The sequence below is a fragment of the Salvelinus namaycush genome, chromosome 13, assembly GCF_016432855.1.
Source record: "Salvelinus namaycush isolate Seneca chromosome 13, SaNama_1.0, whole genome shotgun sequence".
Lineage (NCBI taxonomy): Eukaryota > Metazoa > Chordata > Actinopteri > Salmoniformes > Salmonidae > Salvelinus > Salvelinus namaycush.
Window position 1 is genome coordinate 37,991,643 of NC_052319.1, and position 14,696 is coordinate 38,006,338.

Below are 14,696 nucleotides of genomic sequence, written 5' to 3' on the forward strand. Positions count from 1 at the left end.
CTGAGAACGCACCCTTGTGGGGCCCCAGTGTTGAGGATCAGCGGAGTAATGTTGTTTCCTACCTTCACCACCTGGGGGTGGCCCGTCAGGAAGTCCAGGACCCAGTTGCACAGTGCGGGGTCGAGATCCAGGGTCTCAAGCTTAATATGAGTTTTGAGGGTACTATGGTGTTGAATGCTGAGCTGTAGTCAAAAAAAAGCATTCTTCCATGGGTATTCCTCTTGTCTAGATGGGATTGTTTAGTGTGATTGTGATTGCATCGTTTGTGGACCTATTGGGGCGGTAAGCAAATTGGAGTGGGTCTAGGGTGACAGGTAGGTGGAGGTGATAGGATCCTTGACTAGTCTTTCAAAGCACTTCAAAGTCAATTTGTTCAGTTCACTTTACACCACTGCAAATTTGTTTACATCCTTGTTGGTGAGCATTTCTCCTTTGCCAAGATATGCCACACCTGTCAGGTCAATGGATTATCACAAAGCTGGTTAAACAGCATGCTCATTACACAGGCACCTTGTGCTGGGGACAATAAAAGGCCACAGATGTCTGATGTTTTGAGGGAGCGTGTAATTGGCATGCTGACTACAGGAATGTCCACCAGAGCTGTTGCCAAATAGAGAAATTAACATTTAATTATCTTAAGCCGCCTCAACTTCATTTTAGAGAATTTGGCAGTACATCCAACCGGCCTCACAAGCACAGACCGTGTATGGCGTAGTGTGGGTGAGCCGTTTGCTAATGTCAGCGTTGTGAACATAGTGCCCCATGGTGGCGGTGACGTTATGGTATGCGCACACATAAGCTACGGACAACTAACACAATTGCATTTTATCGATGGCAATCTGAATGCACAGAGATACCGTGACGAGATCCCAAGGCCCATTGTCTTACCATTCTTCCACCACCATCACCTCATGTTTCAGCATGATCAAATCAAAGTTTATTTGGCACGTGCGCTGAATACAACAGGTGTAGACCTTACAGTGAAATGCTTACTTACAGGCTCTAACCAACAGTGCAATTTTTAAGTTAATTATGCACAGCCCCTTTGACACTTCTCTGTATGTAAACAAATTTGCAAATCAGCATTGAAAAAAGGCGCACATTTAAATTTGTTCCACCTGAGCGAGTCTGACTACAAGTCAGAGACCACTATGATGACACATCAAATGGGTTTGATGGATCGCGTGAAAAGAGCAGGAATAGGCTTTTGTAGGCTACAGTCCAAGCTATGTCTTCCAATGGTGTGACTGCTGTCCAGATCCAAAGATTATCCAACTTGAATAAACTCTTGGAGGTAAGGATGACAGCAGTGGTGTAGTCTGTAGTCTGAACCCTATAATGGTTGAATTCAAGAAGTTGAAGCTGCCTATAAATCATTGTTTTTGAAACTAGTCACCACAATCACCTCATGTTTCAGCATGATCAAATCAAAGTTTATTTGGCACGTGCGCTGAATACAACAGGTGTAGACCTTTACAGTGAAATGCTTACTTACAGGCTCTAACCCAGTGACAGGGCTCTTGCAACAGCTGCACACGGTGGATCCCAGCCTATGGAATAAAAGTGGGGCTTTTATTGCTCAATCTAATACATGCTGATAAAACATTTTTTTTGTCCATAGGCCTAATGGACATATGTTCAAACTCGCACACTTTTGATAGACTTAAAGGGGCAATCTGTAGTTGCTTTTGGATGTATAATTCACATATCTCCATTGATAATTGAAAAATATAATTTATAAATGCCTCATGAGCTTAGTTCAACTGTCACACTCCATGAGAACCCAGAACATGATCTTGTTTTTCTCCTATGTTTGTAAACATTGTATAGCCTCATAAAATGGTTAAAACAAATTTGATATCATGGATGGTCAGTCCTTGCATCCATACTGTAGCTCTGTCTATTAATCTGAACACTGGTTACATTTCTCCAGGCCCATCCCTCAGCTTTTTACCAAAACAGAGGCGGGGGCAACTGTTTTCTTCTTGTTTCATCTGTCGATTTGCACTTTAAACGGCTGCATGTTATCAAGATATCAAAGTTCCAACAAAAAGTTAAACAATAGGCCTGTAGCAAATGCACCATATGGCATTCATTTTTCACATGTAAATAGCACTTTTCAGTAGTGCTCAAAGCATGCCATTCCATGAGCGCAGCATTTATTTTTCAACTCGAATCAATGAGCCCAATCAGTCCTCCATGACAACAAAATCATAAACAACAGAGTAGGGCTGGCTAAATCCTTAGTTTTGGGGTTATTCTCAGGTAAAAACAATGACTATACTTCCATATTTCCAAGTCCTTTTCTTGAAGATCAAGGGGTATAACATTTATTGGAATGACTGGAATTCTGATTGACTTTGGTTTTTAATGTAAAATATATAATTTAATTGTATTCGTATATGTAGTAGAAAGCGATGGGTTAGAAGAAGCCTACATAACCATCGCAGAAAGTAAAACTGAACGTCCATGTATGGCTAGCTATGTAAACTTGAACATTGATTTATCCTGCAATAGATGTGGTTCAATTGGTAACAAGCATTTTTTGTCTTCTAATGCCTCTTAAGGGGAAAGTAATCTAAAAGTAACTTAATGTAATCATATTACGTTACTAAGTTTGGGTAATCCAAAAGTTGCATTACTAATTACCATTTTGGACAGGTAACTGTAAAGGATTACATTTAGAAAGTAACCTTCCCAACCCTGCTTGAGACATAATGTACATTAGATTCAAATGCTAGTAGAGTTATTATATTTGCCCAGCAAATTCATTCTTTGTTCAGTACTTCTCTGCAGGGCGGTGCACTCCTTGGAACGTCTGCACTAATTCTCAATGTCTCTGGGTGTAACAGAAATCTAAATCCGGAGGTTCTTGTTGTAAGCAATAACATCTGGCTGGTGACTCAGCATTGCAGACTGGACCAGAAACTCCCTAGCAGGGCAATAAAGTACCATATATAACTGGGAAATATAATTTTGTCTAAGGGAGTTAAAAAAGAACTTAACAGAGATGGATTTGACTGTCTTCTGTCATTTATTCTCAACATATGTTTTTCGCCCGCACTGCAGCGGTCTGTATGACCATAATTATGACGGCAAGATGTAGTGTGTTTTCACAGTTATTTTACTTTTGTTTTATCTATTTCACTTGCTTTGGCAATGTAAACATACGTTTCCCATGTCAAATAAGCCTCTAAATTGAATTGAATAAATAGCATCTATTTAATTCAGTTATGTGGACATGATCAAATATACTCCTACGCTAGTACTCTATTTAAAAAGGAAGGGTTACAACTATGGCAATGGTGACTACAGTACACAGAAACAGAAGGGAGGAGCGTAGAGTGGGGGGTGGAAGGGAGGGTCCAAAATATTTTTGTGTGGCTACGATCTTCCATGAGCAACATTTTGCTTAACACGATTGGTCGGCGGTGACAAAATGGGCGGTTCTACAGGAAAGCGAACGCCTACAGTCTCTGGTGAAAGCGTCAACATCAAATAAACTTGTATCAGCTGTTTAGACCATTCTACTCACATCCACTGATAAAAAGTCAGCGACGAAGAGAGACCATAGTCTGCTACCCCAACCCTAAAAGGATTGAGATTTTTTCAGATAGGAACTCGAGGGCAGCGTCAAACCGTATTCAGGTAGCGAGCGACGCAGTTTGTTTTGTAAATAAATCAATTTCTGTGTGCAGTGTGCTGTTGTCTATATTTGGAGATTCAGCTATAACGTTACATTGCTCAACTATAGTAGGCCTACGTGGAACATAAACCTGCCCATTAGGATGGATACTGGTAAACACTGAATTTACAATGCCAGCAGCATCGTAGCACCTGCTGTTTGTGTTTAATTAAATATTTTGCCTTACCTAGCCGTAAAGTGATATATTCAATGCCTAACGTCGTTAACTATATGTGGAGGGCAACCTTGCTGAACTTGATTAGGCTATGCATGTTGCATGCATGGAATTCTAGATCGTCTGTCTTGTGATTTAGGACAAGTCATCATTACCAACCGTCAACCGATATGTAACCATGGCAGCGCTTGACTTGGACAGGAGCTCACGGTTGCTGAGTACAGGCATTTCAACATTTCTACTGCTTCATCTCCTGTTCCTCTTATAGTATATTAGCTCAAAAGTATTGTGGAGCTCCTGCACCTAAATATAAACAGTACCGGCACCCAAAATGAGTACCGGCACTTATACAGTCAAGCACTGTATGTAAACCGTGTCACAGCCCCTCTCCCACCCTCTCTCTTCACAGGAAATATGAACTCCCTACCGGGAAGGAGTGTGTCACTGTGCAGAATCACCACAGTGGGCGCGTTGAGGGTCCTCGTGGGTGCACCAGGTCACCCTGTCACGATGGCCCGTGCGACTTGCCTTGAGGCTGTCAGAGTGTGTCACTCGGGCTCGAGCTGCAAGGGCAGCGTCAACACCAAGAAGCGTGGTTATGACATTACCAGAAACCCACACCTGAACAAGGTAAAACCCTGGATCAAGGTCCCCCAACTGGCGGCTGTGATTTTATTTGGCCCCCCAAGTTTTTTGAGCAAATTTTTTAAAATATTTATTTTCATAAAATTGTTGGACATAAAAGACTGTAAAAACACCAGCAGATCAGCTCCAAGTGATTTTAACTTTGGAAATCTGTTCCAAAGTATTCCCACACATCATAGAGAGATATACACTGAATGTACAAAACATTAAAGTGGAACTGACAGCGTTCTTTGCAGATAACTTTGCAGATATGAAACAAACAGACAAAAATATCAGTAAAACATGTCAAAGTCCCAGTTTTATGCTACAAAACCAACTTTATCAGAGGATTTTAAAATAGTTTGTTTCACTCAAAATTCCATGACATACAGTAAGGAATTGTTGGAAAAATACAGTGCATTTGGATAGAATTCAGACCCCATGACTTTTTAAAAATGTTGTTACGTTACAGCCTTATTCTAAAATTAATTAAATTGTTTTTTCCCCTCATCAATATACACACAAACAATACCCCATAATGACAAAGCAAAAACAGGTTTTTAGAAATGTTTGCAAATGTATTAAAAATAAATAACTAAAATATCCCATTTACATAAGTATTCAGACCCTTTACTCAGTACTTTGTTGAAGCACCTTTGGCAGCGATTACAGTCTCAAGTCTTCTTGGGTATTACGCTACAAGCTTGGCACACCTGTATTTGGGGAGTTTCTCCCATTCTTCTCTGTAGATCCTCAAGATCTGTCAGGTTGGATGGGGAGCATCGCTGCTCAGCTATTTTCAGGTCTCTCCAGAGATGTTAGATCTGGTTCAAGTCCGGGCTCTGGCTGGGCCACTCAAGGACATTCAGAGACTTGTCCCGAAGCCACTCCTGCGTTGTCTTGGCTGTGTGCTTAGGGTTGTTGTCCTGTTGGAAGGTGAACCTTCGCCCCAGGCTGAGGTGTTGAGCGCTCTGGAACAGGTTTTCATCATGGATCTCTCTGTACTTTGTTCCGTTCATCTTTCCCTCCCTCCTGACTAGTCTCCCAGTCACTGCCGCTAAAAAACACCCCCACAGCGTGAATCTGCCACCACCATGCTTCACCGTAAGGATAGTGGCAGGTTTCCTCCAGACGTGACGCATGGCATTCAGCCCAAAAGGTTCATTCTTGGTTTCATCAGACCAGAAAATCTTGTTTCTCATGGTCTGAGAGTCCTTTAGGTGCCTTTCGGTAAACTCCAAGCAGGCTGTCATGTGCCTTTTACTGAGGAGTGGCTTCTGTCTGGCCACTCTAACATAAAGGCTGGATTTCTTCATTTTTTAAATTTAACTTTTATTTAACCAGGTAGGCCAGTTGAGAACAAGTTCTCATTTACAACCTCGACCTGGCCAAGATAAAGCAAAGCAGTGTGACACAAACAACAACACAGAGTTACACATGGAATAAACAAACATACAGCCAATAACACAATGGAAAAATATATATACAGTGTGTGCAAATGAGGTAAGATAAGGGACGTAAGGCAATAAATAGGCCATAGTGGTGAAATAATTACAATTTAGCAATTAAACACAAGTAGAGATACTGGGGTGCAAAGGAGCAAAAAAATAAATAACAGTATGGGGATGAGGTAGTTGGATGTGCTGTTTACAGATGGGCTATGTACAGGTGCAGTGATCTGTGAGCTGCTCTGACAGCTGGTGCTTAAAGTTAGAGAGGGAGATATGAGTCTCCAGCTTCAGTGATTTTTGCAATTCGTTCCAGTCATTGGCAGCAGAGAACTGGAAGGAAAGGCGGCCAAAGGAGGAATTGGCTTTGGGGCTGACCAATGAAATATACCTGCTGGAGCGCGTGCTACGGGTGGGTGCTGCTATGGTAACCATGGGCTGAGATAAGGCGGGGCTTTACCTAGCAGAGACTTACAGATGACCTGTAGCCAGTGGGTTTGGTGACGAATATGAAGCGAGGGCCAGCCAACGAGAGCATACAGGTCACAGTGGTGGGTAGTATATGGTGCTTTGGTGACAAAACGGATGCCACTGTGATAGACTGCATCCAATTTGCTGAGTAGAGTGTTGGAGGCTATTTTGTAAATGACGTCGCCGAAGTCAAGGATCGGTAGGATAGTCAGTTTTACGAGAATATGTTTGGCAGCATGAGTGAAGGATGCTTTGTTGCGAAATAGGAAGCTGATTGTAGATAACATTTTTTTGGAGTGCTGCAGAGATAGTTGTCCTTCTGGAAGGTTCTCCCATCTCCACAAAGGAACTCTGGACTTCTGTCAGAGTGACCATCGGGTTCTTGGTCACCTCCAAGACCAAGGCCCTTCTCCCCCGGTTGTTCAGTTTGGGTAGGTGGCCAGCTCTAGGAAGAGTCTTGGTGGTTCCAAACTTCTTACATTTAAGAATGATTGAGGCCACTGTGTTCTTGGGGACCTGCAATGCTGCAGAAATATTTTGGTATCCAACCCCAGATCTGTGCCTAGACACAATCCTGTCTCTGAGCTCTACGGACAATTCCTTGGACCTCATCGCTTGGTTTTTCCTCTGACACGCACTGTCAACTGTGGGACCTTATATAGACAGGTGTGTGCCTTTCCAAATCATGTCCAGTCAATTGAATTTACCACAGGTGGACTCCAATCAAGTTGTAGAAACATCTCAAGGATAATCAGTGGAAACAGGATGCACCTGAGCTCAATTTCGAGTCTCATAGCAAAGGGTCTGAATACTTATGTTAATAAGGTGTTTCTGTTTTCGCTTTGTCATTGTGGGCTATTGTGTGTAGATTGATGAGGTAAACATTTAATTGAATCCATTTTAGAATAAGGCTGTAATGTAAGAAAATGTGGAAAAGGTGAAGGGATCTGAATACTTTCCGAATGCACTGTAAATCAATCTGACACACACACACACACACACACACACACACACACACACACACAGACAGATTAATCGAGTTAAAGTAAACCTGTCAGATAGCGTAGCAGTTACAGGCCTTAAAGTAAACCCCTTAAGGAAACAGCTGACTAGCGACCGCAATTACACCAAAAATGTCTAAAAACATGTTTTTGCTTTGTCATTATGGGGGTTTGTGTGTAGATTGAAGAGGGGCATTTTTTATTGAATCAATTTTAGAATAAGGCTGTAAAGTAACAAAATGAGAAAAAAATGTCAAGGGGTTTGAATACTTTCCGAATGCACTGTAGATGGATGCAGTTCAATGCTTGATTAATATAATTCACCAATACATTTATAATATTGCTGTCAGGTTGTAGATCAAAGCTGGCCTGGTACATTGTTTGCTACCTGCACCCATTCGAGATGTACTGTTTCAGTTTCAATGACTCAATATTTTGAACAAAAACAGCCTACTGTAACTAAGGGAATGTCAATACAATCAAACTAGCGAAGGCAAAGATCACAAGTCAGTCAAAACGTGGCTAATAGAGTAGCACACGTGTCAAAACACAAGGCGTGACACATTTCTATCCGGCCCGCGCAATGATCAGGGTTGTCAATTAATTTTGTCCCGCTACCATACCGTCCGCGTTGTGCTGCACTACAAGTCACAGCAAGACAAACGGTGCTGTATCATATCATCACTAATGGCACTGACCAAATCTTCTACCAGACCTAAAGTTTAAACATGTTGTATGCTAAATGTCCTTGCCAAGTTTCAGTTCCAACAGGTTTTTAAAATATTTTTATTTAACTAAGCAAATCATTTAAGAACAAATTCTTATTTACAATGACGCCCTACCCCGGGCCAAACCCTAACCCGGACGACGCTGTGCCAATTGTGCGCCGCCCTATGGGACTCCCAATCACGGCCGGTTGTGATACAGCCTGGAATCGAATCTGTAGTGATGCCTCTAGCACTGAGATGTAGTGCCTTAGACCACTGCGCCACTCGGGAGCCCAAACATTAATTTCTTTCTATGATTCTCGCTTCTCCCGGAGCACAAAAAACACAATTTAAATCCCCGGTCTGTGAGCTCTCTGAATTTGTAGAATCCTCGCTCTGGGTTTCCCTTGACGATCTGGATTTTGTAGATAGATTCCAAATTAAAGGTCCATGACAAATGGAGACAAACAAAAAGCAAACTCACTTCGGAGTAACATATTCAAAACAATTCACAACAAATAAATTCCATTCGCAGAAAACCACTTGGCGTCCTCTCTCCTGGCTATCCTGAACGACATGGATATTCTAAAGGTATTAGTCTGTTCGTTGAAAAGAGTCACATCTTGTTTGAGAAGAGGATTTAAATCGAAGTAAAATCAATCAAAGGTTCGATGTCCCATTTTGGCTGGAACTATCCGACAACAGTGTAGACTACTCCAGCACCGCTGATATTCGGGTCATTGCTGTAGCCTACAGAAAATGTAGTCTTGTTCGTGAAAAAGTTATAAGATAAAAGGATTCACACACAGACACACAAGCGAGTATAAATTAGTCAACAGTTGAGTCCTCGACTTTATGAAATTACAGCCTGATGTGCTCGCATCGGGTAATTCAACTTAAATTGTGCTGCTTTCATGTGTCCCGTTTACAACACGCAACAGAGGGAAATTTTACAGAAATGCCACAGTCCTAGTTAGGCTACTAAAATGTGGCAGTCTGGCTTCGTTAAAAAAACTATAACCAAAAACCTAAATCTGCAACAAAACACCATGCAAAGAACAAACATGTAGGCCTTTTAAAGCAACATTTGAGCAGTAGCCTAGGCTGGCTACTCAACTACAAGAGGGTTTGAGTGCACCATACAGCAATGCTGCATTCATTATTTATTTAGCAAGCTGAAAACACGGAGTCTAACCTTAGCTAGCTAGCTACTAGGAGGATGTGATGTTATTGGAGTAGTGAGTGAGTGACCAACTTTTTCCCCTCATATCGTTTTTCGGTGGCTACTTCTAGAGATGCAGGTGTCATTTGGTTAGCTAGCAAGAAATGTGAATCGCTTTGCTAGCTAGCTATGCTGAACTTGAATGACTGTTATCCACAGTTAGTATATCTCTTAGTTGTCAATAAAATGTATTTGGTATCGATCAAATGGGTGGGCAGGCAAGTTCCCATTCAGTTGTCAAAACGTGGGCAAGCTGCAGAAGGACGAGCAGGCTACTATTCCCCATCGTTTATTAGTGTAATTTTGACGACCAACTAGCTGTAAATGTTTGAGAGGGTTTATCAAATGTTCTCTCGTTAGACTTTAGCTCATCTTGTTCTGGCTGGCATTAGCTAGTTGTTGATCTTGCTGTTGTTGATGGACATAGGCAACTGAGGGAGAGAGAGACTACCTTTTCATGGTTGTTTCACCAATAGGACTGTGAAGTTCCTATAAGTAAGAAGGCTCCCGTGGTATTTACACGGACTGTGTATCTGTGCCATTCAGAGGGTGAATGGGCAAGACAAAATATTTAAGTGCCTTTAAATGGGGTATGGTAGTAGGTGCCAGGCGCACCGGTTTGTGTCAAGAACTGCAATGTGTCTGGGTTTTTCACACAACAGTTTCCCGTTTGTATCAAGAACGGTCCACCATCCAAAGGACATTCAGCCATCTTGACACAACTGTGGAAAGCATTGGAGTCAACATGGGCCAGCATCCCTGTGGAACGCTTTCGACACCTTGTAGAGTGCATACCCTGGCTAATTAACCTGTTCTAAGGGCAAGGGGGATGCAACTCAATATTAGGAAGGTGTTCTTAATGTTTTGTACACTCAGTGTATGTGATCAAATACAAAGGTAAGGTTTGGAATTATTATTAGTCAACAAATTATTTATGTTCAGGCATTCTAACCATCGCTCAAGAAGAAATCGGCCCGGGGCTGAATCTCGTTGATGATTCCTGCCCCTAGAACACCACAGACAGTGCAATGCCATCAGATGAAAAGCCACTGCTCTCATTCAGGACATTGAGATTATAGGGCTGGCTTTAGAAGCTTTTCATAGGCTAAATTACATCATTTGAGTCAATTGGAGGTGTACCTGTGGATGTGTTTCAAGACCTACCTTCAAACTCAGTGCCTCTTTGCTTGACATCATGGGAAATTCAAAAGAAATCAGCCAAGACCTCAGAACAAAAGTTGTAGACCTCCAAGTCTGGTTCATCCTTGGGAGCAATTTCCAAACGCCTGAAGGTACCACGTTCATCTGTACAAACAATAGTACGCAAGTATAAACACCATGGGACCACACAGCCGTCATACCACTCAGGAAGGAGACGTGTTCTGTCTCCTAGTGATGAACGTACTTTGGTGCGAAAAGTGCAAATCAATCCCAGAACAACAGCAAAGGACCTTGTGAAGATGCTGGAGGAAACAGGTACAAAAGTATCTATATCCACAGTAAAACGAGTCCTTTATCGACATAACCTGAAAGTCCACTCAGCAAGGAAGAAGCCACTGCTCCAAAACCGCCATAGAAAAGCCAGACTACGGTTTGCAACTGCACATGGGGACAAAGATCGTACTTTTTGGAGAAATGTCCTCTGGTCTGATGAAACAAAAATAGAACTGTTTGGCCATAATGACCATCGTTATGTTTGGAGGAAAAAGGGGGAGGCTTGCAAGCAGAAGAACACCATCCCAACCGTGAAGCACGGGGGTGGTAGCATCATGTTGTGGGGGTGCTTTACTGCAGTAGGGACTGGTGCACTTCACAAAATAGATGGCATCATGAGGAAGGAAAATTATGTGGCTATATTGAAGCAACATCTCAAGACATCAGTCAGGAAGTTAAAGCTTGGTCGCAAATGCGTCTTCCAAATGGACAATGACCCCAAGCATACTTCCAAAGTTGTGGCAAAATGGCTTAAGGACAACAAAGTCAAGGTATTGGAGTGGCCATCATAAAGCCCTGACCTCAATCCCATAGAAAATTTGTGAGCAGACCTGAAAAAGCGTGTGTGAGCAAGGAGGCCTACAAACCTGACTGAGTTAAATCAGCTCTGTCAGGAGGAATGGGCCAAAATTCACCTAACTTATTGTGGGAAGCTTGTGGAAGGCTACCTGAAACGTTTGACCCAATTTAAACAATTTAAAGGCAATGCTACCAAATACTAATTGAGTGTATGTAAACTTTTGACCCACTGGGAATGTGATGAAAGAAATACAAGCTGAAATAAATCATTCTCTCTACTATTATTTTGACATTTCACATTCTTAAAATAAAGTGGGGATCCTAACTGACCAAAGACAGGGAATTTTTACTAGAATTAAATATCAGGAATTGTGAAAAACTGAGTTTAAATGTATTTGGCTAAGGTGTATGTAAACTTCTGACTTCAACGGTATATTTTTTTTGGGGGGGGGAGTACTTGGGCTGAATTCCTGGTTATTTTCCGGGGGTGGGGGGGTAAAACAAAACTTGTGCGCTTGTTGCCGACCCCTAACAAAGGTTGAAGAATGAAATGCAAATATGTTTCTGATTCTGATCATGTTTGCCCTTGCAGATGTAAGTTCAAATGGGCCCTGGGTTCTCTATAGCCTCTATAGCAGGGGTGTCAAACTCATTTCGCATCGTGGGCCACATACGGCCTAGGGAGATGTCAAGTGGGCCGGACCATTAAAATTATACCATACTCTGCTATAAATAACCAAAATATCATGTCTTTCCTTTGTTTTGGTGTAAAGAAGCACAAGAACATTAGGAAAATATTGAAATTTAATGAACTATCCTTTTACAAAACATTTCATGAAACACCTCATATTTCCTTAGACAAATGTGCAATTTACTTTTATCATTCACAAATATGCATTGCAACTGATCCCACTGATTGTACAAAGGCACAAAACTTTAATTGGTACTGAAAAATATAGTAATGCACTTTAAGATTAAATGAGACTTTTAAAGAAAGGAATTTTTTTGACTTCTCGGCTCTGGATGAAAGTTGACTGCTGTTTCCTCAGACCCGCCAGCAATTCGTTAATCTTATCTCTTCTCAGTTGTCCTTGCAAGCCGTCATATTTTTCGCTGTGATGAGTCTCGTAGTGGCGTCGAATATTATATTCCTTCAATACCGAAACTTGTTGCAAACACACCAAGCACGAAGGTTTTCCGTGCATCTCTGTAAATAAATAGGACGTGGTCCATTTTTCTTTGAAAATTCTACACTCCTTATCTACTTTTCTCCGTTTGGATAACGACATTTTGGCTAATGAGGGTGTAGCGGAGAGGTAGAGACCAAGGTATTAACAACGTCGTAACAAGCAGCAGATGGCGCATTGATACCGTCTGCTGTTTTCAGTCTGTCTCAGTGATGCGGCTTGTCTTCTACTCTGATGGAAAGAGTGCGCCCCTTAGCGGATAATCCATGAATTGCAGCGAATTAAAAATATTAATTCCATGTCTTTTATGCATTTTTTCCACTTTCAAATTATCCTGCGGGCCTGATCGAACCTCCTTGGGGGCCGGTTCCGGCCCGCGGGCCGTATGTTTGACACCCCTGCTCTATAGGCTGTCTGTTAGAATTGGGACGATAAACAGAAAACTATCGACACTGACCCAACTGACCACTTATCATGGACATTTTGCTGATATTGTTCATTGCAATAAATAACCAATAGAGACCCACTAGAACAATTTGAAGTTTGAACATAAATACGTTTGCTAATATAGGTGATTGCTAATAGGACAATTGATAGGTACAACATTAAAAGTAGTAGTAGTAGTAGTAGTTTTAATGGTAATATTAGGCTCTCTATATCCTCTCTATAGCCTCTATATCCTCTCCATAGCCTCTCTATATCAAGTTTATTTTATATAGTCCTTCGTACATCAGCTAATATCTCGAAGTGCTGTAGAGAAACCCAGCCTAAAACCCCAAACAGCAAGCAATGCAGGTGTAGAAGCACGGTGGCTAGGAAAAACTCCCTAGAAAGGCCAAAACCTAGGAAGAAACCTAGAGAGGAACCAGGCTATGAGGGGTGGCCAGTCCTCTTCTGGCTGTGCCGGGTGGAGATTATAACAGAACATGGCCAAGATGTTCAAAATGTTCATAAATGACAAGCATGGTCAAATAATAATCAGGAATAAATGTCAGTTGGCTTTTCATAGCCGATCATTAAGAGTTGAAAACAGCAGGTCTGGGACAGGTAGGGGTTCCATAACCGCAGGCAGAACAGTTGAAACTGGAACAGCAGCAAGGCCAGGTGGACTGGGGACAGCAAGGAGTCATCATGCCCGGTAGTCCTGACGTATGGTCCTAGGGCTCAGGTCCTCCAAAAGAGAGAAAGAAAGAGAGAAGGAGAGAATTAGAGAGAGCATACTTAAATTCACACAGGACACTGGATAAGACAGGAGAAGTACTCCAGATATAACCAACTGACCCTAGCCCCCCGACACAAACTACTGCAGCATAAATACTGGAGGCTGAGACAGGAGGGGTCAGGAGACACTGTGGCCCCATCCGATGATACCCCCGGACAGGGCCAAACAGGAAGGATATAACCCCACCCACTTTGCCAAAGCACAGCCCCCGCACCACTAGAGGGATATCTTCAACCACCAACTTACAATCCTGAGACAAGGCCGAGTATAGCCCACAAAGATTTCCACCACAGCACAAACCAAGGGGGGGCGCCAACCCAGACAGGAAGATCACGTCAGTAACTCAACCCACTCAAGTGACGCACCCCTCCTAGGGACGGCATGAAAGAGCACCAGTAAGCCAGTGACTCAGCCCCTGTAATAGGGTTAGAGGTAGAGAATCCCAGTGGAGAGAGGGGAACCGGCCAGGCAGAGACAGCAAGGGCGGTTCGTTGCTCCAGAGCCTTTCCGTTCACCTTCACACTCCTGGGCCAGACTACACTCAATCATATGACCTACTGAAGAGATAAGTCTTCAGTAAAGACTTAAAGGTTGAGACCGAGTCTGCGTCTCTCACATGGGTAGGCAGACCATTCCATAAAAATGGAGATCTATAGGAGAAAGCCCTGCCTCCAGCTGTTTGCTTAGAAATTCTAGGGACAATTAGGAGGCCTGCGTCTTGTGACCGTAGCGTACGTGTAGGTATGTACGGCAGGACCAACTCGGAAAGATAGGTAGGAGCAAGCCCATGTAACGCTTTATAGGTTAACAGTAAAACCTTGAAATTAGCCCTTGCCTTAACAGGAAGCCAGTGTAGGGAAGCTAGCACTGGAGTAATATGATCAAATTTCTTGGTTCTAGTCAGGATTCTAGCAGCCGTATTTAGCACTAACTGAAGTTTA

The 14,696-nt window shown here is 42.4% G+C and overlaps 1 protein-coding gene across 1 annotated transcript in view; it reads left to right on the top strand.

Annotated features, from left to right (window-relative positions):
• Nucleotides 1–4,274: 4,274 nt before the first annotated feature.
• LOC120058509 (NADP-dependent malic enzyme-like) overlaps nt 4,275–14,696 on the top strand; it is a 32,329-nt gene continuing 21,907 nt past the window's right edge. Inside the window, exon 1 of the mRNA XM_039007223.1 lies at nt 4,275–4,490. Coding sequence (XP_038863151.1) covers nt 4,275–4,490 — 216 coding nt within the window. The remainder of the gene's footprint in view (nt 4,491–14,696) is intronic.